The sequence below is a fragment of the Mus caroli genome, unplaced genomic scaffold (genome assembly GCF_978045245.1).
Source record: "Mus caroli unplaced genomic scaffold, Mus_caroli_1 scaffold_2, whole genome shotgun sequence".
In the NCBI taxonomy this organism is placed as follows: Eukaryota; Metazoa; Chordata; class Mammalia; order Rodentia; family Muridae; genus Mus; species Mus caroli.
Window position 1 is genome coordinate 26,498,737 of NW_028227257.1, and position 19,978 is coordinate 26,518,714.

Sequence of the window (19,978 nt, forward strand, 5' to 3'; positions counted from 1 at the left end):
CCTCCCAGTGCACAGAGTAGGTGAAGTACAGCTGATTCTCCTTAGTGGGGTCAATTTCTTGGGGTAAGGAGTTGGCACCCTCGGGTAGGGTACATGAACTCTTCTCGCCTGTTTTGAGGTCTGTGAGAGACAGAGACCCAGTCTGCTCGCACAGTGACCAGTATGATTCCCCCAGGCAGGGCTACTCTGCAAGGGTCTCAAGGTCCACCTGCTATCAGGGTTGAGTGGAAGCTGGGAGCACAGAAGGTGACTGTGGCTTTTATAGTTATATCAAGACTCACCCAGGTCCCTGGCTATGTACATGGGGGAGGGAGAGAGAGAAGGATCTGAGTCTAATTCCCTCCGTCCAAGCAGCAGCTAGTTCTCTACATTCACCTGACACATCCACGGACCCCTCTCCACTCAATCAGGCAGCATGGCCAACAGCGGCTCCTTCCACCTGCTCATCATTCAGGCATCTATTACTTTAGAAACCCAAGCGTTCCAATGCCTTCCCCTTCCACTCATCCATCACTTCATGGAGCACATGATAAACATTTTAGAGAAGCCAGCACATAGTGAACACCAACCATGGGCTAGGCACCATGCTGGCGAGAGGAACAGAGTGTGATCCTCAAGAGCCACAGAGAGCTGAGCTGTGCTTGTGACACACACAGGAAGGCAGGATGGTGCCTACACTCAGTGTTCATGCTTTAGCATTGCTACATGTGCCAAGTCACGGGCCACGACTTTTTCAATAAGCCAAAAAAAAAAAAAAAAAAATCACCAGTGTGGAGTGGTGGGTGATCCATGTCTCTGATCCCAAAGGTCGGCTGGTGACAGAGCTCAGGGTAGAGCACTTGCCTAGTAAGTCAGGCTGAGAATTAACTCCTAGCATATGAAAAGGCAGAAACAAGAGGACCCAGACATTCAAGGCCAGTTTGTGCTGCATGGTGAGACCCAGTCTAAGAACAAAAGGGCAGGGTGTGGTGGAGCATGCCTTAAATCCCAGCACTCCAGAGGTAGTGGGAGACAGACCTTTGTGAGTTCAAGGCTGGTTTGATCTACATAGTGAGTTCCAGGACAGCCAGGACTATTTACAGAGACCATGTTTCAAAAACAAACAGAAAGAAAGGAAGGAAGGAAAAGAAAAGAGAAAAGGAAGAGAAAGAGGAAGAGGGAGAGGAGGAGGAAGAGAAAATAAAGTTTCACCAAATCCTATGTGGCCTATCAAGACTGGGTGGGGGCTCCCAGCACTCGGGAGGCAGAGGCAGGCGGATTTCTGAGTTCCAGGCCAGCCTGGTCTACAGAGTGAGTTCCAGGACAGCCAGGGCTACACAGAGAAACCCTGTCTCAAAAGACCAAAAAAAAAAAAAAAAAGGGCTGGGCTGGGTCCTTCTATTCCTGGCCTGCAGTCAACTGTGGACTGTGACTGTGACTCCAGGCCAATCACCCACACAGAGGGAGACAAAGCAATCAGCAATCAGCAATCTTCTCAATGGCTTTGCCTGTCTTTTCATCCCTTCTTCTTTACCAGACGGGCTGGCTCTTGGGAAGAGGCTCAATAAAGCCTCAATTTGCTATTGGGTCTTGGCTAAGTCACTAACCTCTTAAGCCTCTGACTTCTCATCGATGTCACCACTACTCTCCTGGAGTTGCTGGGAGGTGGTAAGTTCACATGGAACCCAGCCCACAAAGCAGGTGCAACTCTCCCTCATGCCCTACCTGCTCTGCTAGGGCACAGTGAGCGGCCTTCTTGGGATGAACCTATGTGCCATGCTTGGGAGGAGATCTGTGTGTGGAAGCCCAGGCCCATCCAGCCCTGACCCTCTGCTGATACCGCCCCACTCACCCTCCAGCCTGATGCTCTGGGGAATCACCTCGAAGCGGACGACACGGTATGTGTGCTCCTGGTCCTCTTCCATGTCCTCCCGGTGGTAATAAAGGATGAATGAGAGGTGATTGTGCAGGTAGATCTAAAACAGAGCAACTGAGAGTCAGAAATAGATAGCAGCCCCCAGCCAGCGAGTTACTCAGGGAACCCACTCCAAGCACCAGATCCTTTCTCTGCCCAGTACTGCTTGGCTGTATCAGCCTTTGGAAAACACAGATCTGGTCATATTACTCTCTAGCTCAGAAACTCCCTATGACTTTCTAGGGGTGGGGGTGGTTATCAGATAAAACCCAAGTTTCCTTGGCCTGGTTGTCACTCTCTCTCTCTTTTTTTAAAGACAGCATACAAATAATGGTTTCATTTACGGCAATTTCATTCATGTTCTGTTCTTGTCTTGCTTACCTGGGCTCTCCAGCCTCTCCCTGTTTCACAAGCAGTCTTTATCCTTCATCTCTGTCATAGCACCATGGAAACTGGGATGCTATCCTTCCTCTGATCCTCTCAGCCCAGCTCTTTCTCTAAGTGCCCTCCTCCCTCATGAGATCCCATATGCACAACAGCTCCCTGGCTAGGGGAAGGCAACCACCAGTTCTCTCCAAATTAGGACAAGGCCTCTGAGGACGGGGACTATGCCACAAAGGCATGTCAGCCTTATATTCCCTGGGAAAGATCAGATAAGGAGGACGCAGTTACAGTCTAAGCTGTTACTAGTTTACTTGGGGAAGTTGTGTTGTGAAGTGTATACACAGACTGATTTTCAAAACCACACAGGTGAGTATCGTTACTTTGTTTATAGACACTGAAACACTGAACCAGGCACACTCAGACCACCAGCAGATGGTGGAAGCAGGATTCAGCTCAGGAAGCCTATGGTGCAAGGCCTGTTCTTGATCATCACGTGGTCTTCTCTCCTACTCACTTTACGTTCTAGGCTCCTTTACTAGTTTAAATCTTATAGAAACAGAATCTAATATTCCAGTAGCTATATCTCCTTGTAGTTTATTCTGGAGCCAGTCCAAAGTCACAGAATTTTCACAGACTATCTACCACGAGACTCTGGTAGAAATGTGCTGTGGTTGACCCCCATTTTTTAAAAGAAAGTATTTTATTTATCTGTGTGGGTACACGTCACAGCACATGTGGTGGTCAGAGGTCAACTTGTGGAGAAGTTAGTTCTCTTTGCCTCCTAGATACTTGGGGATTGAACTCAAGTCATCAGGCTTGGAAGCAAGCATTGTATTTGCTGTCTGTGCTAGCTCACCAGTCTGCTGACCCCATTTTTTTCCCGTGTTGCTAGCCAAGAGCTGAATGTTTTCCCATTCTCTATGACCCCGAATATTTGTAGCTTAAGAGGTATGCCTACCCAGACCTCCAAGTATGCCAGATACTCTACCTTGTTGACATCCGTGAAGCCAAGTCGGTAGCCATGTTCAAACTGCACATCTTTTTCTTTCTTCTTGTCATCACTGTCGCGGTTGCTGGAGTAGAGCTCCAGTCGGGTGGCCACAGGCAGGTTGTCAGCAATGCTAGAAACCCAAGGCCTTACTTAGACTCTCAGAACCACACTCCCACCAGGCCCTCCCTAAGCTGAGCTGGAGGCCTGTCTGGGAGCAGCAGAAACTTACAGGTGAACGTAGTATTCTTCTGTGATTCGCTCGGCCACCAGCCGGCTCTGTTCCACTGTCAAGGTTATTGGCTTGTTAGATTGGTTGCATAGAACTTCACACTTCTTCTCACTGTTCATGAGAACCTGGAAAGGGGTGTTGACAATCCGGTCCCCTCTCAGCACCTCTCCTGCCGTAAGAGAGACAGATGGAGCTCAGAGCTTCAGCCCTGTGGTGGCTGAAGTTAGCAGTCATGGGGCTGCAGACAGCAGGACAAAATGGAGTTCCAAGGATGTCAGCAGTGCCACAGCCAAGCAGTCACATGCTCTAACTGTCCCACCACCCTCCCTATTCTGGGTTCTGTTGCTGGTAAATGTCCCACTTCCACATCTTCCTATGCCTGACATTCCATCCTGGCCCTGTGCTCCTGGCTTCAAGCCTGGCTGCTTTCTCCCTTTCTTTGGATAATCCTTCCTGACCCTGTAACTGCAGACAGGTAAAGTCTTCCCCATCCCCATTGGAACCCCTCATGAACTTCTTTGCTCCTTGGACCAAGATCAAGCTGTATGTGGTCCACCCAAAGGCCAGCCCCAACCCATCTCTTCCCTATCTCTGCAAGTCACCCAGGTCACTCGCAAGAACTCTGGCCACTGCTCAGGTAATCTCAAAGCCACCACCCCCAAGCAGCTTTCTGTCTCTATCTAAACTGATCTCCATCTCTCTGCCTGGTTAACACTGCCCCTCATTTTGTTGCCACTTCAAGTACTACTAGTTCAGAATTCCCTAGAGCTACTCCTCGCCATCGCAACAGTTTCACAGTACATTTTCACTTTGCTGATTATTTGATCAGTCTGTTTTCACACTAGAACTTGGAGTCATAAGTTCCACAAATATGTCTATTCAACATTGTATCTTCAGGCCTGGCACCTAGCCAGTTCCCAGTATGTACTGGTGAATGAATGAGTAAGAGAGTAGATAAGGCAGTCTGAGCCTATCAAGTAGATCCACTGGCATATGTTGGGCCAAGTACATGTGGAGGTGGCAGTCCTGCCTGCTCTGTTGTCCTGGTGTGTCTCCTTCAGCCTGCCCCAGTTTCATATCATTGCTGTGGAACTAATGAGCAGCTCAGAGTGAAAACACAGTTGGGTTGGTTGATGCTTCCCAGCTGCTATGAGTATAACATTTGGCATCAGGTTACTCGTGGGAAATTGGCATGGGGTGCCAGCACATTAAGTAGTAAGTTTTGGCTCAGAGAGCTCCCTGACAGTAGGGGAGTCAAACCCACACATATTAACACACTGCAAAGTAATGTCATTGACATAGAAGAGCTGCACAGAGATACAAAGGTCTTGGTAGGAGGCCAGCCTGGTTGCAGAGGTGAAGCCAATAATGCAAATGGTGTTCTTGTTGCCTGCCTACTGTGCCTGTGAGTGGATTAGTCCTCAGTTCTCAGTCTATCTATAAGGAGAATACAACCGCTATCTCATTTTCTGGAAGAGGAAATAGAAGGTCGGTGAAGTAATGTCCCAGGACTAAGCTTATAAATGTCATGCAGGATGCAGTAGCAGGCAGCCAGGAATCAGAATATTCTGTTCACTAAATAGTGCTGTCTCTGTACAGAGGAGTGGGCAAACTCTAGGCTGACAGGGTCAACAAAGGCTACTTGGGTGGCAATGTTGAGATTACCTGTATGGTGGGGTGGCAAAGGAGAGTGCTTGCGAGTGACCTGGGTAAACTGGGGAGATAGGTAAGAGATGGGTTGAGACTGGCCTTAGGGTGGACCACACACATGATCTTTGCCCAGAAAGTGAAAAAATTCATGAGAAGTTCTAACAGGGATAGAGAAGACATTACCCATCTGGAGTTATGGAAAGATCACTCTGACTGCTCTTCTTCGAAGGATGTAAGAAGCTGGCTGGAGTGATGGTACCAGTCCTGAAGTAAGTGAGAAGAAACACAGAAAGAGAGTCTGTGAGGAAGCTGCCATCACAGCACAGATTCAAGAGCATGAGGAAGGAGTGGTGCATGCTGGGAAATGCTTAGGTTTTCATGATCAAGTTCGGTGAGTTGTCGAGAGAAAAGGTCAGGCAGTTGGATGCTATGATTTGTTGGTAGGTTAAGTACAAAGTGGCAGAGCCGCCAACTACCACATTAGAGGCAGCATGTAGCCATGCAAGGGAGCAGCTCTAGTAGGTGATGTCTTGAGTCTAGAATAGGCCATCCAGGAGAGGAAAAGGAAGAGAGTGAGGAGGGTGAAGGCCTCTACCACTCAGCTGATATCAGATGCCTGACAGTGCACGTGAGCCTGCAAGTCTAGGATCAATTGTGAACGGACAGTGAGGACATCAACAAGACATCGGCACAGCTCGCAGCTGAAATAGCATTGTCTAGATAACCACAACTAGAGAGACAGTAGCTTGTCACGACGCCCTGGGTAAGCTCTTTCCTTACACCATGTCCTGCTGCCCATTTCTTTGCAGATCAATAAGGAGCTGATTCCAAGAGAGGGGAAACTGCAAGTAAGGCTGTGATTCCTAAAGTCTGGATGTTAAACAGAGTTATGAAAGATGGTGTCAGCTGATGGTACCTTTAACCCCAACACTGGGGAGGCAGAGACAGCCAAATCTCTGAGTTCAAGGTTAGTCTGGTCTACAAGTGAGCTCCAGCAGGACAGCCAGGGCTACACAGAAAAACTCTGTCCTGAAAAATCACCAAAACTAGAAAGGAAAAAAAAAAAAGAAGATATCCTGGTCCAGCATGGCTCATTGCTCTGTTTCTCCCTCTTTCTCTCCTTGAGAGAAAGGGTCTCACTCTGACTCCTTGGCTGACCTTGAGTTCCTAGAGATCCACTTATCTCTGCCTTTGGAGTGCTGCTGCTAAAGGCATGGACCATCATGCCAGGCTAAGTCTCTTTCTTTTTCATTGGAGATACTATGTACCCAGGTTGGTTTCAGACTTCCAAGCTCAAGCTGTTTTGTTGAGCTCTCAAGTTGTGGGCCTATGTCACCTCCTCTTAAGGATGAGCCAGAAGTCATGATGTGACTAACTAATAATATATGCTAATACAACAACTTTTAAAGAGAACCTATTTCCCAGTAGCCCAGTGTAGAACACTTGCCCAGCAACCCAAGACCGCAGGTTTGATCCCCTGCACCTTCGTGGTGGCACCCCACATCTCAGCAGTTAACAACTGTAGCACAATCATGAGGATTGGAATTCAGATCCCAGTATTCAGAAGACTGAAGCAGAGGGTTCACAGGTTCAAGGACGGTCTGGCCAATGAACAACACAGCAGATTTCAAGCCAGTTTGGAAGGGGGAGATCTTGTATCAAAAAACCATAAAGAGGGACTGAAGAGTTGGCTTTGCAGAAAACAGTACTTGCTGCTTTTTGCACAATCATGAGACTTGGGCTTCACATCTCAAATACCCTCCTAACAAGCCAGGTGTGCTTATAACGACAGCTCTGAGAGATCTCTTCTGGCCTCCAAGGGTACTCACTCTTGAGTGCGTGTGTGCGTGTGCATGCACACACACAAGACACACACACAGACACACACACAAGCACGAATAACTAACTGCCCTAAAGAGATAGCTCCAACCGAAGAATAGTTAACCTAGACTCATAGCTACCTTTTAAAGACAACTTGTGAGAGACACTGTACCAGGCATTTCACAGTCCTTCTGAGTACGTCCTGCTCAGCTTTCCAAAAATGTCAATGTCTTTGCTTGCTTTAGGCAGAGGTAATCACTCTTCTTTTGTGTTGTTTTGAGACAGGGTTTCTCTGTGTAGCCCTGGCTGTCCTGAAATTTGATCAGTAGACCAGTCTGACCTTGAACTCAGAGATCCACCTGCCTCATGGTGGGATTAAAGGTGTGTGCCACCACTGTCTGGCCTTGCCTTTTCTTTTCTTTTCATAGACAAGTACTATAATTACACCAATCTTTATTACAGGTAGAGCAATGATCTGAGGTGATGGTTCAGTGGGGAAAGTGCCTGCCACATAAGCATGAGTTCCATTTCTCAGCATCCATGGAAACACTGGGTGCATGTGGCAGCCTGCCTGTGACAGAGACAGGGACTGGGACAGAGACAGGGCAACCTGGATAGCTAGACTAGGCAAATCAGTGAGTTTTAGGTTCAAGCAAGAGACCATGTCTCAATAAATATTGTGGAGAACAACCCAGGAAGACACCCGATGTCAACCTCTGGCCTATACCAAAAGCAGGATGGGGGCTGAGCAAGTTAACAGAAGGCACTAGAAGAGAAAGGGTTATCAGGAGCCTAAGGGAGAACCGCTATGGTTAGAGGCTGAGAGCTCCAGCTCTGGAAACTGTTAAAGCTCAGTGTAGCTATTACCTAACAACATAACCAAAGGCAAGTCAGCTGACAAAATGATATGCATACACTCAAAATCACTACCTCTGCAGGACCATTATGAGTCAATAAGCTAACATGCACATAAACTCTGTACAAAAGTGTCCAGCGGGGCTGGAGAGATGGCTCAGTGGTTAAGAGCACTGACTGCTCTTCCAGAGGTTCTGAGTTCAATTCCCAGCAACCACACGGTGGCTCACAACCATCTGTAGTGGGATCTGGTGCCCTCTTCTGGTGTGTCTGAAGACAGCTACAGTGTACTCATATAAATAAAATAAATCTTTAAAAAAAAAGTGTGCAGCACACAGCAAGCCCTAGGTAAGGGCAGCTGCCACCAGCAGTATGAAAGCCATGCCAGGCTCCCTGTGAGGCGGGCTGGAGCAGCACAGGAGGCTTACCCAGATTCTCTGCCTTGTAGGTTATCTTGATGGGCTGGCAGAAGGGCAATGAGTAGTACTCGTAAGGAAGCTGGGTCCGAGAGCTGGTAAGCTTCACGGCCTGCAGGACGGAGAGAGACCGTTAGCCCCAACCCACCAGAAACAAGAAGGCTGTTCCAAGAATTCCCCTTGGCACTTACACGTCTTCAGCACACTTAGCACTACACCCAATAAGCAAGTTACATTTGTGGCAGGAGACAGGAATTGTGGGCAGTACAGGAATGCAATTCTTGTTCTGCCCACAATTTTGAATTTTGTTGTAGACAGCACCATTTAATTAGTTTAAAGCCACAGGGAGAGCCAATAATCACTGAATTTTAACTTCAGTTAAATAGCTGCCCTCTGCGGGAGGCGTTAGAAACACAGGGGTCTGTGTTATGGTAGCTCTCTTGCCTCTGTCCTTTTGAACCTACAACTCTCTTGTCTCAGGCTTTTACCTGGTACCCTCTCTGCTCTCCTCTGCAGCTTTCTTCTATCTAGGTCTCAGATGAAATCCTCTTGCCCATGAGCCTTTCCCAACCACTGTATATAAATGAACTCCCACCATTCTATTTCAACCCTCTTAGCTTCCTTCATAGCATGTCACATAAAAATGCAATTGCTGTATACTAAGTTTCAATTTCTTTCTCTCTTTTTCTTCTTTGAGACAGTGTCTTATTCTGTAGCTCAGGCTGCCCTTCAATTCACAATACTCAGTGTTCTTGATACCACTGTGAGCCACCACTTCTGGTCTTTCCTAGATCTTTAAAAATCCTTTTTCCCACTAAGAGCACAGCATAATAGGTGTTTATTTAATGTTTGTTAAATAAGCATAGAGGAAAGCATAAAAAAATTAAGTCCTCTATAATGTGAAACTCAAGACTGAGACAGGAGGATAGTGAACTCAAGTTACAGAGAAATATCAAGAAAGAACAGAAAAGGGGTGAGAGGAAAAGAAAGAAAAGAAGGGAGTGAGGGAGGAATGAGGAAAGAGGAGGGAAATAAAGACAGGAATAAGAGATGGAGAAAGAGTCTAGGGGTGTTGCTGAGTTGGCAAGGTGTCTGACTAGCATATGCAAAGCCACAGGTGTTATCAAGCATCATTCATACGGGCCTGTGGCACAGGCCTGTAATGCTGGCACCCAGGAGGACCAAGGTTACTCTTAGCTACAAGCTAGGTAGTGTGGTGGAAGGGATCATAACCCAGGGCTTCATGGATACAGGGGCTTGCCTCACAAGCCTGGTAGTACAAGTTTGAGCCACAGAACTCAAAGTTGGAAGGGGAAAAACAACTGCACAAAGTTATACTGTGACCTCTACATCCCTGCTGTGGTCCAGCCTCACCCCCATATAAATTACTGTATGTGCACATACATAATAACAAGTACAACTGTAAAGAAAGTTCAAGGTCATCTTTGGCTACCTAATAAGCTTGAACTAGACTACATGACAGCCTGTATCTAACAAACAAAAACAGGAAACTGTTAAATCATGGATAAAACAGAACCAATGAAAATACTGTAAAACAAAAACAAAAAACAAACTTTAGGGCCCCTGAGATGGCTAGATAGATAAAGGGACTTTCTGCAAGCCTGACAATCTGAGCTCCTGTTCCACAGATCCACATGGCAGAATGGGAGGAACATCTCCTCCAGTTGTCCTCTGACCTCCACACGTGTGCTGTGGCATGCACCCACACCCACTCATATACATGCAGATATAAAGACACTAAATGTGGCAAGAAAAAACTTTAAAGCTGGGTGGTGGTGGCACATACCTTTAATCCCAGCACTCAGAAGGCAGAGAGAGTTGAATCTCTGAGTTTGAGGCCAGCCTGGTCTACAGAGTGAGTTCCAGGACAGCCAGGGTTACACAGAGAAACCAAGACTAGGTCTACAACCCTTACTTAAAACTCTTACTATGGAAATAGAAACTTGAGGGAATTAAACCTATACCCAGCATGTGGTATACATGACGCAGGGTTGTATCACATCTCCAGCTGGGTCTGGAATACATCATATCCCATAACCACGTGCAGAGAAATGCCAACATACTGCCCCTAAGGGAGCTGCATGAAGCAAGTAAGCAGCATGTCAGCCCTAAGTCAGCGCCTGACTCCAGAGTCCCCAGGGAGCCTCAGGCTTTAGAGCTTTTGGGATGCCTGCCTCAAGACAGTAAGAACTTGGATAATGTGTGCTATAGAAAATGGTGTCGTGGCAGACTATAATCCCAGAACTTAAGGGCGAATGAAGAAAGATGAGAAGTTCAAACCATCCTCAGCTATCCAATGTTGAAGGCCAACCTAAGCTATATGAGACCCTGTCATAAAACCAAATCAAATCAACCAAAACAAGTTATAAATTACAGAAGGAAAATTTGCCTCCAAATTCACTGTTGTTGATTCTTGTTTTCTGGCACTCTTTCTCTAGACGCTGGGAGTGGGGTGGCAGCATGACCACCCTCTCACGTTACAAAGCGGTACATTCCACCTTAGTGTTCTCCCTCCTGCTAGGGGTGTCCTCTCTCACTGCACTTTGGCGGGGCTAAACCATAAGCTTCGTCCTGGGCTGTGGACAGAGGTCAAAAGTGAGAGAAAGGCATGGCAGTGGGAAAGCTGGCATTCCAAAAGCTCTAATAGCCAAAGTTTCCCGAGGGCCCCGGAGTGAAGTGCTGACCTCAGACTGACAAGGTGCCATGCATTCACTTCCTGTGTCTCATTTAGTGTCAGTGTTTGCATTTCTCTGCATATGGCCAGTTGGATTGCTTCTCTGCTGCATTAGTTTCCATATCTGTGAAGTACACAGAAAATCTGTGAAATGAATTTCCCTCCGAGGGTCCTAGTTGAGCTAAGCAGAGCCAACGCATGGCGTGTAACAACCCTCAGGAAATGCTACTTTAGTGTTTCTCCTGAAAGCTGTAAGGAAGAGCGCCACACCGACATTTGAACAGCTGCTGTGTTGCTCAGAAAGCTAGTACTGAAAGGAGGAGGGAGGAGGTGAGAGGGAGGCGGAGAAAGCACAGGAGAAAGCAAGTGGAGTACCGTACAGATGGGTGGGGCAGCATGTGACACACTTCATCCAAACCAACAGTGAGAGCGAGGGGACAGAGACCCGGAGGAAGCAACGAAGAGGCAGAATTACAGCCAGCTATGCAGTATGGAGTCAAGCCTCTTTTTCCCTTGTCTGTTTTCTCTACAACTCCAGGACGACACAAACAGCTCAGACAGTCCTCCAGGCAGGCTGCTAGGCACAGGTGCTCCTGAGATTCAAACACTCACTCACCTTGATCTCTACTGGGTCGTTTTGGTGGAAATTGATTGGCGCGACTCCAGGGACATAGAAGGTGCTTCCTTTACATGTTAGACAGAGAAGCAACAGGAACCTTGGCCACCAAATCTGCTGGGAAGAGAGACTGCAGTTGGAATGGGGAAAGAAGTAAAATTTCCTGCAGGGCAGATCAAGTGGGAACTTCCAAATCTGTTTGCACTGGCCAGTGTTACCTCTCTTCTGGGAAGTCTGAGGTCCTTGAGTGGTTGCCTCCCAAATGGCTTCCCAGAATGCTACAAGGCACAAGACTCTGCACTTCCAGAAACGGGCAACAAGATGGTTCAAACAGTTACTCTCTGGAAGTAAGAGATGTCACAGCACTACTGCCAGTCTGAGATGTTAGAATACCACTCTATGTTCTCATATAGTTGGCAGATTACAAACTGAGGCATTTCTGGATGCCACCTCTTTCCCAGAGTTCCCAACAATTCTATTCCTAAGTTTTTCTTTTAAAATCCTCTGGAAGAGCCTTCTTAACTACTGAACTATCTCTCCCACCCCTGAAGACGTGGGAAGAAAGAGTCAGGTCCCCTGGAAATGGCGTTACTAACAGTTGTGAGTCACTCTGTGAGTGCTAGACGCGCTAAGGTATGGCTGCTCTACAAGAAAGTACAAGGAAGGACATTTACTACAATGTTAAATGGACTGAGTGATAGTGTTTCCTTCTTCTGTGTGTCTGTTCTTTCTAATGTTTCTATAGAATTATATATTGACATCAATTTAGGAAAACAATTATCCAGGTGTGATAATGCACATCTACAACCATAGTAATATTTAGCAATTAGAGGCAGGAAGATCCCAAGTTCCAGGACAGCCTGCACTGCATGAGACTGGGGGTGGGGTGGGGATGTCGTGGTGCATGGCTTTAATCCTAGCATTCAAGAGCAGGAGCCAGGCAATCTTTTTTTTTATTATTTGATTTTTTTTTAATGTTTATTTATTTATATGAGTACACTGTAGCTGTCCTCAGACACACCAGAAGAGATCAGATCACGTTGCAGATGGTTGTGAGCCACCATGTGGTTGCTGGGAATTGAACTCAGGACCTCTGGAAGAGTAGTCAGTGCTCTTAACCTCTGCACCATCTCTCCAGCCCTGAGCCAGGCAATCTTTGTGAATTCAAAACCAGTCTGATCTATATAGGATCCAAGACAGCCAGGAGCATATAGAAAAACCCTGTCTCAGCCCTGTCCCCGGACCCCAAACAAAACAAACCATTCTATCAATGCTGAGGTCTCCTCCAGGTTACTGTTGTGGCCACTGTTTGTTCTGGAACAGGGTCTCACTCAGTAATGCTGGCAGGCCTGGAACTTACTATGTAGACTGAACTGGACTCATGCTTCATCTAGATTATGGATCATCCTGACTCTCTGGAAGCCAGTGTCCTAGTTTCAGTATGTTTCGAGGGTCTCTACGTGCTCACAAGTCAAGGTGAAATTTGTGAAGAGCAGCGGCAGCAACAGCATTTTCTGGAAGCATGTTAGTAGCACAAACACTCAGGTTATTACGTGCTGGGTCTGCTGAGTCGGAGTGTACACTTTCACAAGCTGCTAAAGGCTAACATGCAGGGCAACCTAACATGCAGGGTGAACTACTCCTGGGCGGATGGGAAGTACAGGCCTCTAACTCTCTCTGGCCAGGCTTAAAAGTGTACCCTGACGATCAACAGGGAGGTGGCTGTCATATGCAAAGAAAGTATTAAATTTGGGGCCCTAAAATATGGGTAGGGCATTGACTCCTACTCTTCAGCTACGCAGTTCTGGCCAATCAACATTGCTGTGTCCTCGTTTATGCCAAGGAAATCATGTGGTAGAAGTGGGGTTCAAATCAGTATGTACCCACAACTGCTTTGTTGACCTCTAAGTCACTACTCTTTATTCTTATAACATGGGTGTTTTCCTGTATATATTTCTGTATACCATGTGTGCCTAGTGACAGTGGAGGCCAGAAGAAAGTGTCAGATCCCCTGGAAATGGAGTTACAGACAATTGTGGATCACTATGTCAATGCTAGGAAATAAACCAGTCTTCTTGAAGAGCTAACTGCTGAGCTATCTCTCTCTAGTCCCAACTATTCTTTTGAATAATGTGTGTGTGTGTTCACATATGTATGCTCGTGTATACATGTGCAACATCCAGTGTCTTCCCAAATGTTCCCCACCTTTTCTTTGAGACAAGATCTCTCTGAACCTACAGCTCATGGACTGAGCTACACTAGCTCAGGTATGTGTGCACTGCTGTGCCTGCTCACTTTTCATGTGGGTGCTGGGGATGGAACTCAGGGTCCTCATGCTTGTGAATGGCAAGCATCTGACTGATTGAGTCACCTCTCCAGCCCCAAACCACTACTCCTACATATAAGGCACTACCACTACTCCGGTTAACATAAAGATGTGTTCTGAATTTTCCCTCCAGAAGCCTGGCCCAGACCTTTTAGCCTTATCTGATAAGAGATTTGAAGCAGGGGCAGTGGATTACAATCTTTGAAGTTTATCAAGCCAATTAAATCTAAGAAGTTGCTTTAGTTCTACTCTTTAGAAACAGAACCTTCAGACACTGCCCCAGGCAGCTCAAGGCTCCCTTGGGAGCTCAGGTTGCCGAGGACTGAAAAGGAAATCTCCAAAGACTTCAGTACACCGAGGTTCCAAAGTCTCAAACCAAGGAGGCCCTTCCTCCTCCCAAAACAAACAAAACCCCAAAATAAACAGTGAGATTCATACTTGTCCCAGCAGGAAGGCAACACTAAAAACCCACAGGAGCCAGTCACTAATACCTAGGAGTCACACCGACCGACAGCCAGCCAGCCCTGCACAGGCTGGCAGCGTTTGTCCAGTCACCTAGCTGCAGCCTTGTGCTAACACCTCCCACACTTGTTTGTTTCGGTCTCAATGACAACTACCTGTACACCTCTGCCCTTTTTGCAGGGACTGCCAGTTAGTGCGAGAGAGATGAAATACCTTGGGGCCTATGGATGTGGTTTGGTAGGTAGAGTGCTTCCTCAGTATGCTCGAAGCCCTGGGTTTGACCCCCAGCATCACATAAAGCCTGGTATGGTGGCACATGCCTCTAATCCTAGCACTTGGGAGATAAGAGGCAGGAGAAATAAATGTTCACAGTTATCCTTGAATACACAGTGAGTTCTAGGACAGCCTGGGCTATATGAAATCCCATCTCAACTCACTCCCCTCCCTCAAACAGTAACTTATTCCAGGTTGTGCAACCCAAATGTAATGGAGTATGTGTACCCTGCTGAGACAGGTGAGCTTTAATACATGATGATAAGAATGTATGATGTAGCAAAAACTTGTAGCATTTACTGAATGCCAATTATGTGCCGGGCACAGTTCTAGGTTCTTTTCATGTAGAAACTTGTATTCCCATCTCATAATTGGGGGTCAGGAGTAGGAGCTGTGGCATTACTTGGAATTCACAACAGAGTCTACTCTAGTTCCAGAGGATCCAATGCGCTCTGGCCTCCTAGGCATCTACATACATATGGTGTGCATAAACTCACATAGATACACACATGAATATAAATATACATATGCATATAGACATGTACATATACACATGAATACATGGTGTTATAAAATGGAACAAGACGATTTGAGCGAAAGTATCACAAGCATGACAAAGGACTCCTTGACATACCAAGACTTCTTACAAAATAATAAAGGGCAAATAATTTTAAGCTAAAGGAGTCAGGGCAGCTGGGCTGTTGCTCAAGGTTAGACCTTACCTAACAAGTACAAGGCTCTAGCACTAAAAAAGACAGTTCAAATAATAAAACACAAAATGATACTTCAAGACCGAGTTTCTCAGTGTAACCAGCCCTGGCTGACCTGGACTCGCTTTGTAGATGAGACCTGCTTCAAACTCACAGAGCTCCACCTGTCTCTGTCTTCCGAGTGCTAGGATTAAATGCACACATCCAGCATCTTATTTTCTATGTATCAGCATCACTAACTTAGAAAAAAAAAAAATCAGAGTATACCGGTGTGGTAGGGCACGCCTTTAATCCTAGCACTGGGGAGGCAGAGGCAGGAGGATCTCTGAGTTTGAGGCCAGCCTAGTCTACAAAGCAAGTTCTAGGACAGCCAGGGTCACACAATGAGACCCTGTCTTTTTGTCTGTTTTAAGCATATACCATAACCAAACAAAGTAACCATACTTTTAACATGAACACAGATGAAAATACCCTGCAATTAGCTACACATGAAAACATCCATTGGTAGGTATGAGGCAGCCCCAGCATTCTGGCAGCTGGGGAAGGAGAATGAGTTTGAGGTCATTCTAACCTATATAAGGTGGTGGTGTCTGATTTATCCCAAGAATGCAAGGAAGGCTTGCTAGTTAACAATGTACCATAGAAGCAGCATGAGGACAAATGTTCCAGCACAACTAACAACACAAAAAGCAACTGGCAAAACCCAACAGTCATCAAAGCAACTTACACTACAACTAAGAAGGAACTTCCCCAGCCAGAGGAAAACCCACAGGCAATGATTACACTGAATGGCGGAAAAACTAAATGCCAAGTTCCCCTAAGATCAGGAACAAAGAGAAGATACATATTTTTGCCATGTCTATTCAATTCTATGCTATAAATCAGTGCATAAAAGAGATTAATTAAAAATTAAACAATCCAGATTGAAAACAATGACAAATGCTTTTATTTGTACATCATATGATCTTGCATCTAGAGCACTCTAAGGAATCTATACAATAACGAACTAGAATAACTAACAAGTTGAGGGCAGTCAGACTACCAGATATACATATATACAAACATATATATATGTGTGTGTGTGTGTATATATATATATATATATATATATATAAACAATTTCATTTCTACATATTAGCTATAAGTAATTCAAAATAAAATTTAAAACTGGTTCTTAGTACTGAAAAATAAAATATTTTTAAAAAAGAAAAATAAAATGTTTTAAGACTATATATTAAAAATACATGTGTACATATGAGTGTATGCATGTGTACCATGTGTGTAACAGCACAAGAAGGTCAAAGAGTTATAGAAGGTTGTCAGTCACCATGTGGATGCTGGAAGCCAAACTGGAAGGAAGAGCAGTCAGGTGCTCTGAGCTGCTGAGCCACCTCCCCAGCCCTTAATCCTGTTATCAGAATGACCTGGGACTGGATGTGGCAGAGGAGTAAAACACTTGCCTAGAATGCTCAATACAAGCTACATTCAACACTACAAATAATAAGGAAAAAAAAAAAAGAAAGAAATTAAATATATATTTTGTTTTGATTCAAAACATGGTTTTGCTGTGTAGCCCTGGCTGGCCTGGTGCTCTCTATGTAGTCTGGGCTAGCCTCAAAATCATAGCAATCTTTCTGCCTCAGCTTCTAAAACACTGGGATTACAGGCTTGCACCAGAAAAATGACTTTTAAGGACTTCTATACTGAAAATTACAGAACACTGCCAAGGGAAATGGAAGATTTAAATAACTAGAGAGAGTCCAAATTCACCCAGAGTTAAGATAGAAAACACTACTTCTGGGGCTGGGATCAGTTGTTAAGAGCACCAGCTGCTCTTCCAGAGAACCCATGTTCAATTCCCAGCACCCAAAAAGCAGCTCACAACTGGATGCATATATATATAATGTTTTTTTTTGAGACAGGGTCTATCTATGTAGTCCTAGCTGTCCTGTAGCTTGCTATGTATGTAAACCAGGCTGGCCGTGAACTCATAGAGATCTACCTACTTCTGCCTTCCAAGTGCTAGAATTAAAGGAGTATACTACCACATCAGGCACAAATTTATCTTAATATTGATAAAGAAATAGAAAGGATCCAGAATATCCAAAGCAGACTTAAAACAGAATTGGATAATTGATATAATTTTCTAAACATACCATAAAGCATAATAATAAAATGGTAAGGATAGACACAGATATCAATCCAACCAAATTAAAAGCATAGAAATAAATCTTTTCATCTATAGTAAACCAATATTCAACATAGGTGCCCAGGAAATCCAACAAGGACAGTGTTTTCATCAAAGTATTTTAACTACATGGTAACCATATTCACAAATAATGTTAAGCCACACACTCAAAAAAATAAATTCAAAGTGAACCACAGATTAAAACAAAAGCTGAAACTAAAATCCTTAGAAGAAAAACTGTCACTTTGAGTTAGATGAATTTTTTTTAGATATGCCACCAAAAATATAACCCATTAAAATTAATAAATGTCATAAAAATAAAAAAATGTACATTTCTAGGCCACGGACAGGTGGAAAAATCTTTTTAAGTTCCATATGTAATAAGGGACTGGTTCAGGATACATAAAGAACTCTTTTTTTCCTTTGGTTTTTTTCAAGACAGGGTTTTTCTGTGTAGTCCTGGCTGTCCTGGAACTCACTCTGTGGACCAGGCTGGCCTCAAACTCAGAAATCTGCCTGCCTCTGCCTCCCAAGTGCTGGGATTAAAGGCGTGCGCCACCACTGCCAAGCCATAAAGAACTCTTACAAGTTAATGAGACAGCAAACATCCCTGTTAGCAAGTGGGCAAGGCCTGGGGTGTGGCTCAGTTATAGAGCACTGAGGTTCAGCCCCAGCACGGGAGGTGGAAAGAAGGCATAAATGATCTGCACCTCATTTCTCCAGGGATGATGCATACAGATCTGTGAATGGCACATCAGCAGGTGCCTACTATCTGTCACTAGGGAAACGCAAACCAAAGCTACAGTGAGGTACCACCACACTCACTGGAATGACTGACTAAACAATAAAACAAACAACAAAAATCAGGCAAGCGTGAACCAGGATATGGAGAAACTGAAATCCTCACTGATGGGCATATGAACTGCCATGGCCACTTACAGGAAGTTCGGCAGTAACTTAAAAAGTTAAACATAAACTTACTAGCCAGTACTTCCAACTCTAGGCATCAACTCGACAGAAAGATGCACACTTGTATGGGACTGTTTAATCACAATAACTGTCTCCTTATCCCTGGTTTCATTTTCTAGAGTTTGAGCTACCTACAATCAAGATCTGAAAATACTAAACAGAAAATCCCAGAGATAAATGATATATAACCCTTTAACTTTTATACTATTATCATACATGTTCTACCTTATTATTAAACATTATTGCTTATCCCACCGCAGGACTCCTGTACCGCAGGATGACCTTGAATTTCTGATCTTTCTGCCTCTACCTCTTGAGTGCGCCCACGCCTGGTTTAAGTGGTACTGAGGATTGAACCCAAGGCTTGATGTATGCTAGGTGAACAAGGTGCTACCCAATCCAGACCACCAGCTCTGTCAATCTTACGGTGTCTACTTTACAAATTAAACTCTACTGTAAGATATATAAGCAAAGAAAAAAGTATGGAGTTGGACTTGATGGTACAGGCCTATAATTTAGTTACCTAAAAAGTAGAGCCGGGCGTGGTGGCGCACGCCTTTAATCCCAGCACTCGGTAGGCAGAGGCGGGCGGATTTCTGAGTTCGAGGCCAGCCTGGTCTACAAAGTGAGTTCCAGGACAGCCAGGGCTATACAGAGAAACCCTGTCTCGAAAAACCAAAAAAAAAAAAAAAAGTTGAGGTAGAGCCGGGCGTGGTGGCGCACGCCTTTAATCCCAGCACTCGGGAGGCAGAGGCGGGCGGATTTCTGAGTTTGAGGCCAGCCTGGTCTACAGAGTGAGTTCCAGGACAGTCAGGGCTATACAGAGAAACCCTGTCTCAAAAACCAAAAAAAAAAAAAAAAAAAAAAAAAAATGCTGAGGGAGGAGATCACCAAGCTCAAGGACTGACAGGCTAGAGTGAATTCAAAGCCAACCTGTACAACTTAGTGAGACTCTTGTCTCAAAACAGTAAACAGAAGGAGACTCTTGTCTCAAAACAGTAAACAGAAGTCTGGGTGTGGCGCTAAAACGCGGGTTCTGAGCTCACAGGATTCCAAGCATCTCCTCGGGGGCTTGGGAACACACCCTCAGGTTGGGGAGGACTACCATAGTTCAAAACTGAAAACTCAAAAACTCAATCGTTAGTGAAAGTGGAAAAAAGAGATGCAGTTTTTTTCCATAACATGGGACACTGTCCAGCATGAGAAGAGAACTACCAATGTCTGTCACAGGAAGGAGTGGCCCAGGGACACTACACACAGATGCACAAGTCTAATTAACACCCAACTCCCTTTCCACAGAACACCCAGCAAAGGACATCTACAGAGACGGAAACTACTGATGGTTTGGCCGTGGGAACAAAGGCCTGATTTCATCACTCTCTTGAACAATATGAGGGAACTTGGGGGTAACAGAACTGTTCTATAACACTGTGTCACTGTGGTGACAGGGGCACAAGTTTATATATAGCTAAAGGTCACTGCACTGTGCATTCACAATG

General features: G+C 45.2%; 1 protein-coding gene across 2 annotated transcripts in view; it reads right to left on the minus strand.

The window, feature by feature from the left end:
• The window catches only part of Tm9sf4 (transmembrane 9 superfamily member 4), a 46,290-nt gene that overhangs the window by 17,006 nt on the left and 9,306 nt on the right, over positions 1-19,978 (minus strand). The window contains exons 2-7 of one of the 2 annotated variants that reach the window (XM_085833239.1): positions 11,552-11,668; positions 8,253-8,352; positions 3,499-3,667; positions 3,267-3,399; positions 1,832-1,955; positions 2-120 (exon numbers count right to left, since the gene is read on the minus strand). In XM_085833239.1, coding sequence (XP_085689365.1) covers positions 2-120; positions 1,832-1,955; positions 3,267-3,399; positions 3,499-3,667; positions 8,253-8,352; positions 11,552-11,668 — 762 coding nt within the window. The remainder of the gene's footprint in view (position 1; positions 121-1,831; positions 1,956-3,266; positions 3,400-3,498; positions 3,668-8,252; positions 8,353-11,551; positions 11,669-19,978) is intronic. The other variant, XM_085833248.1, reaches the window with a different exon arrangement.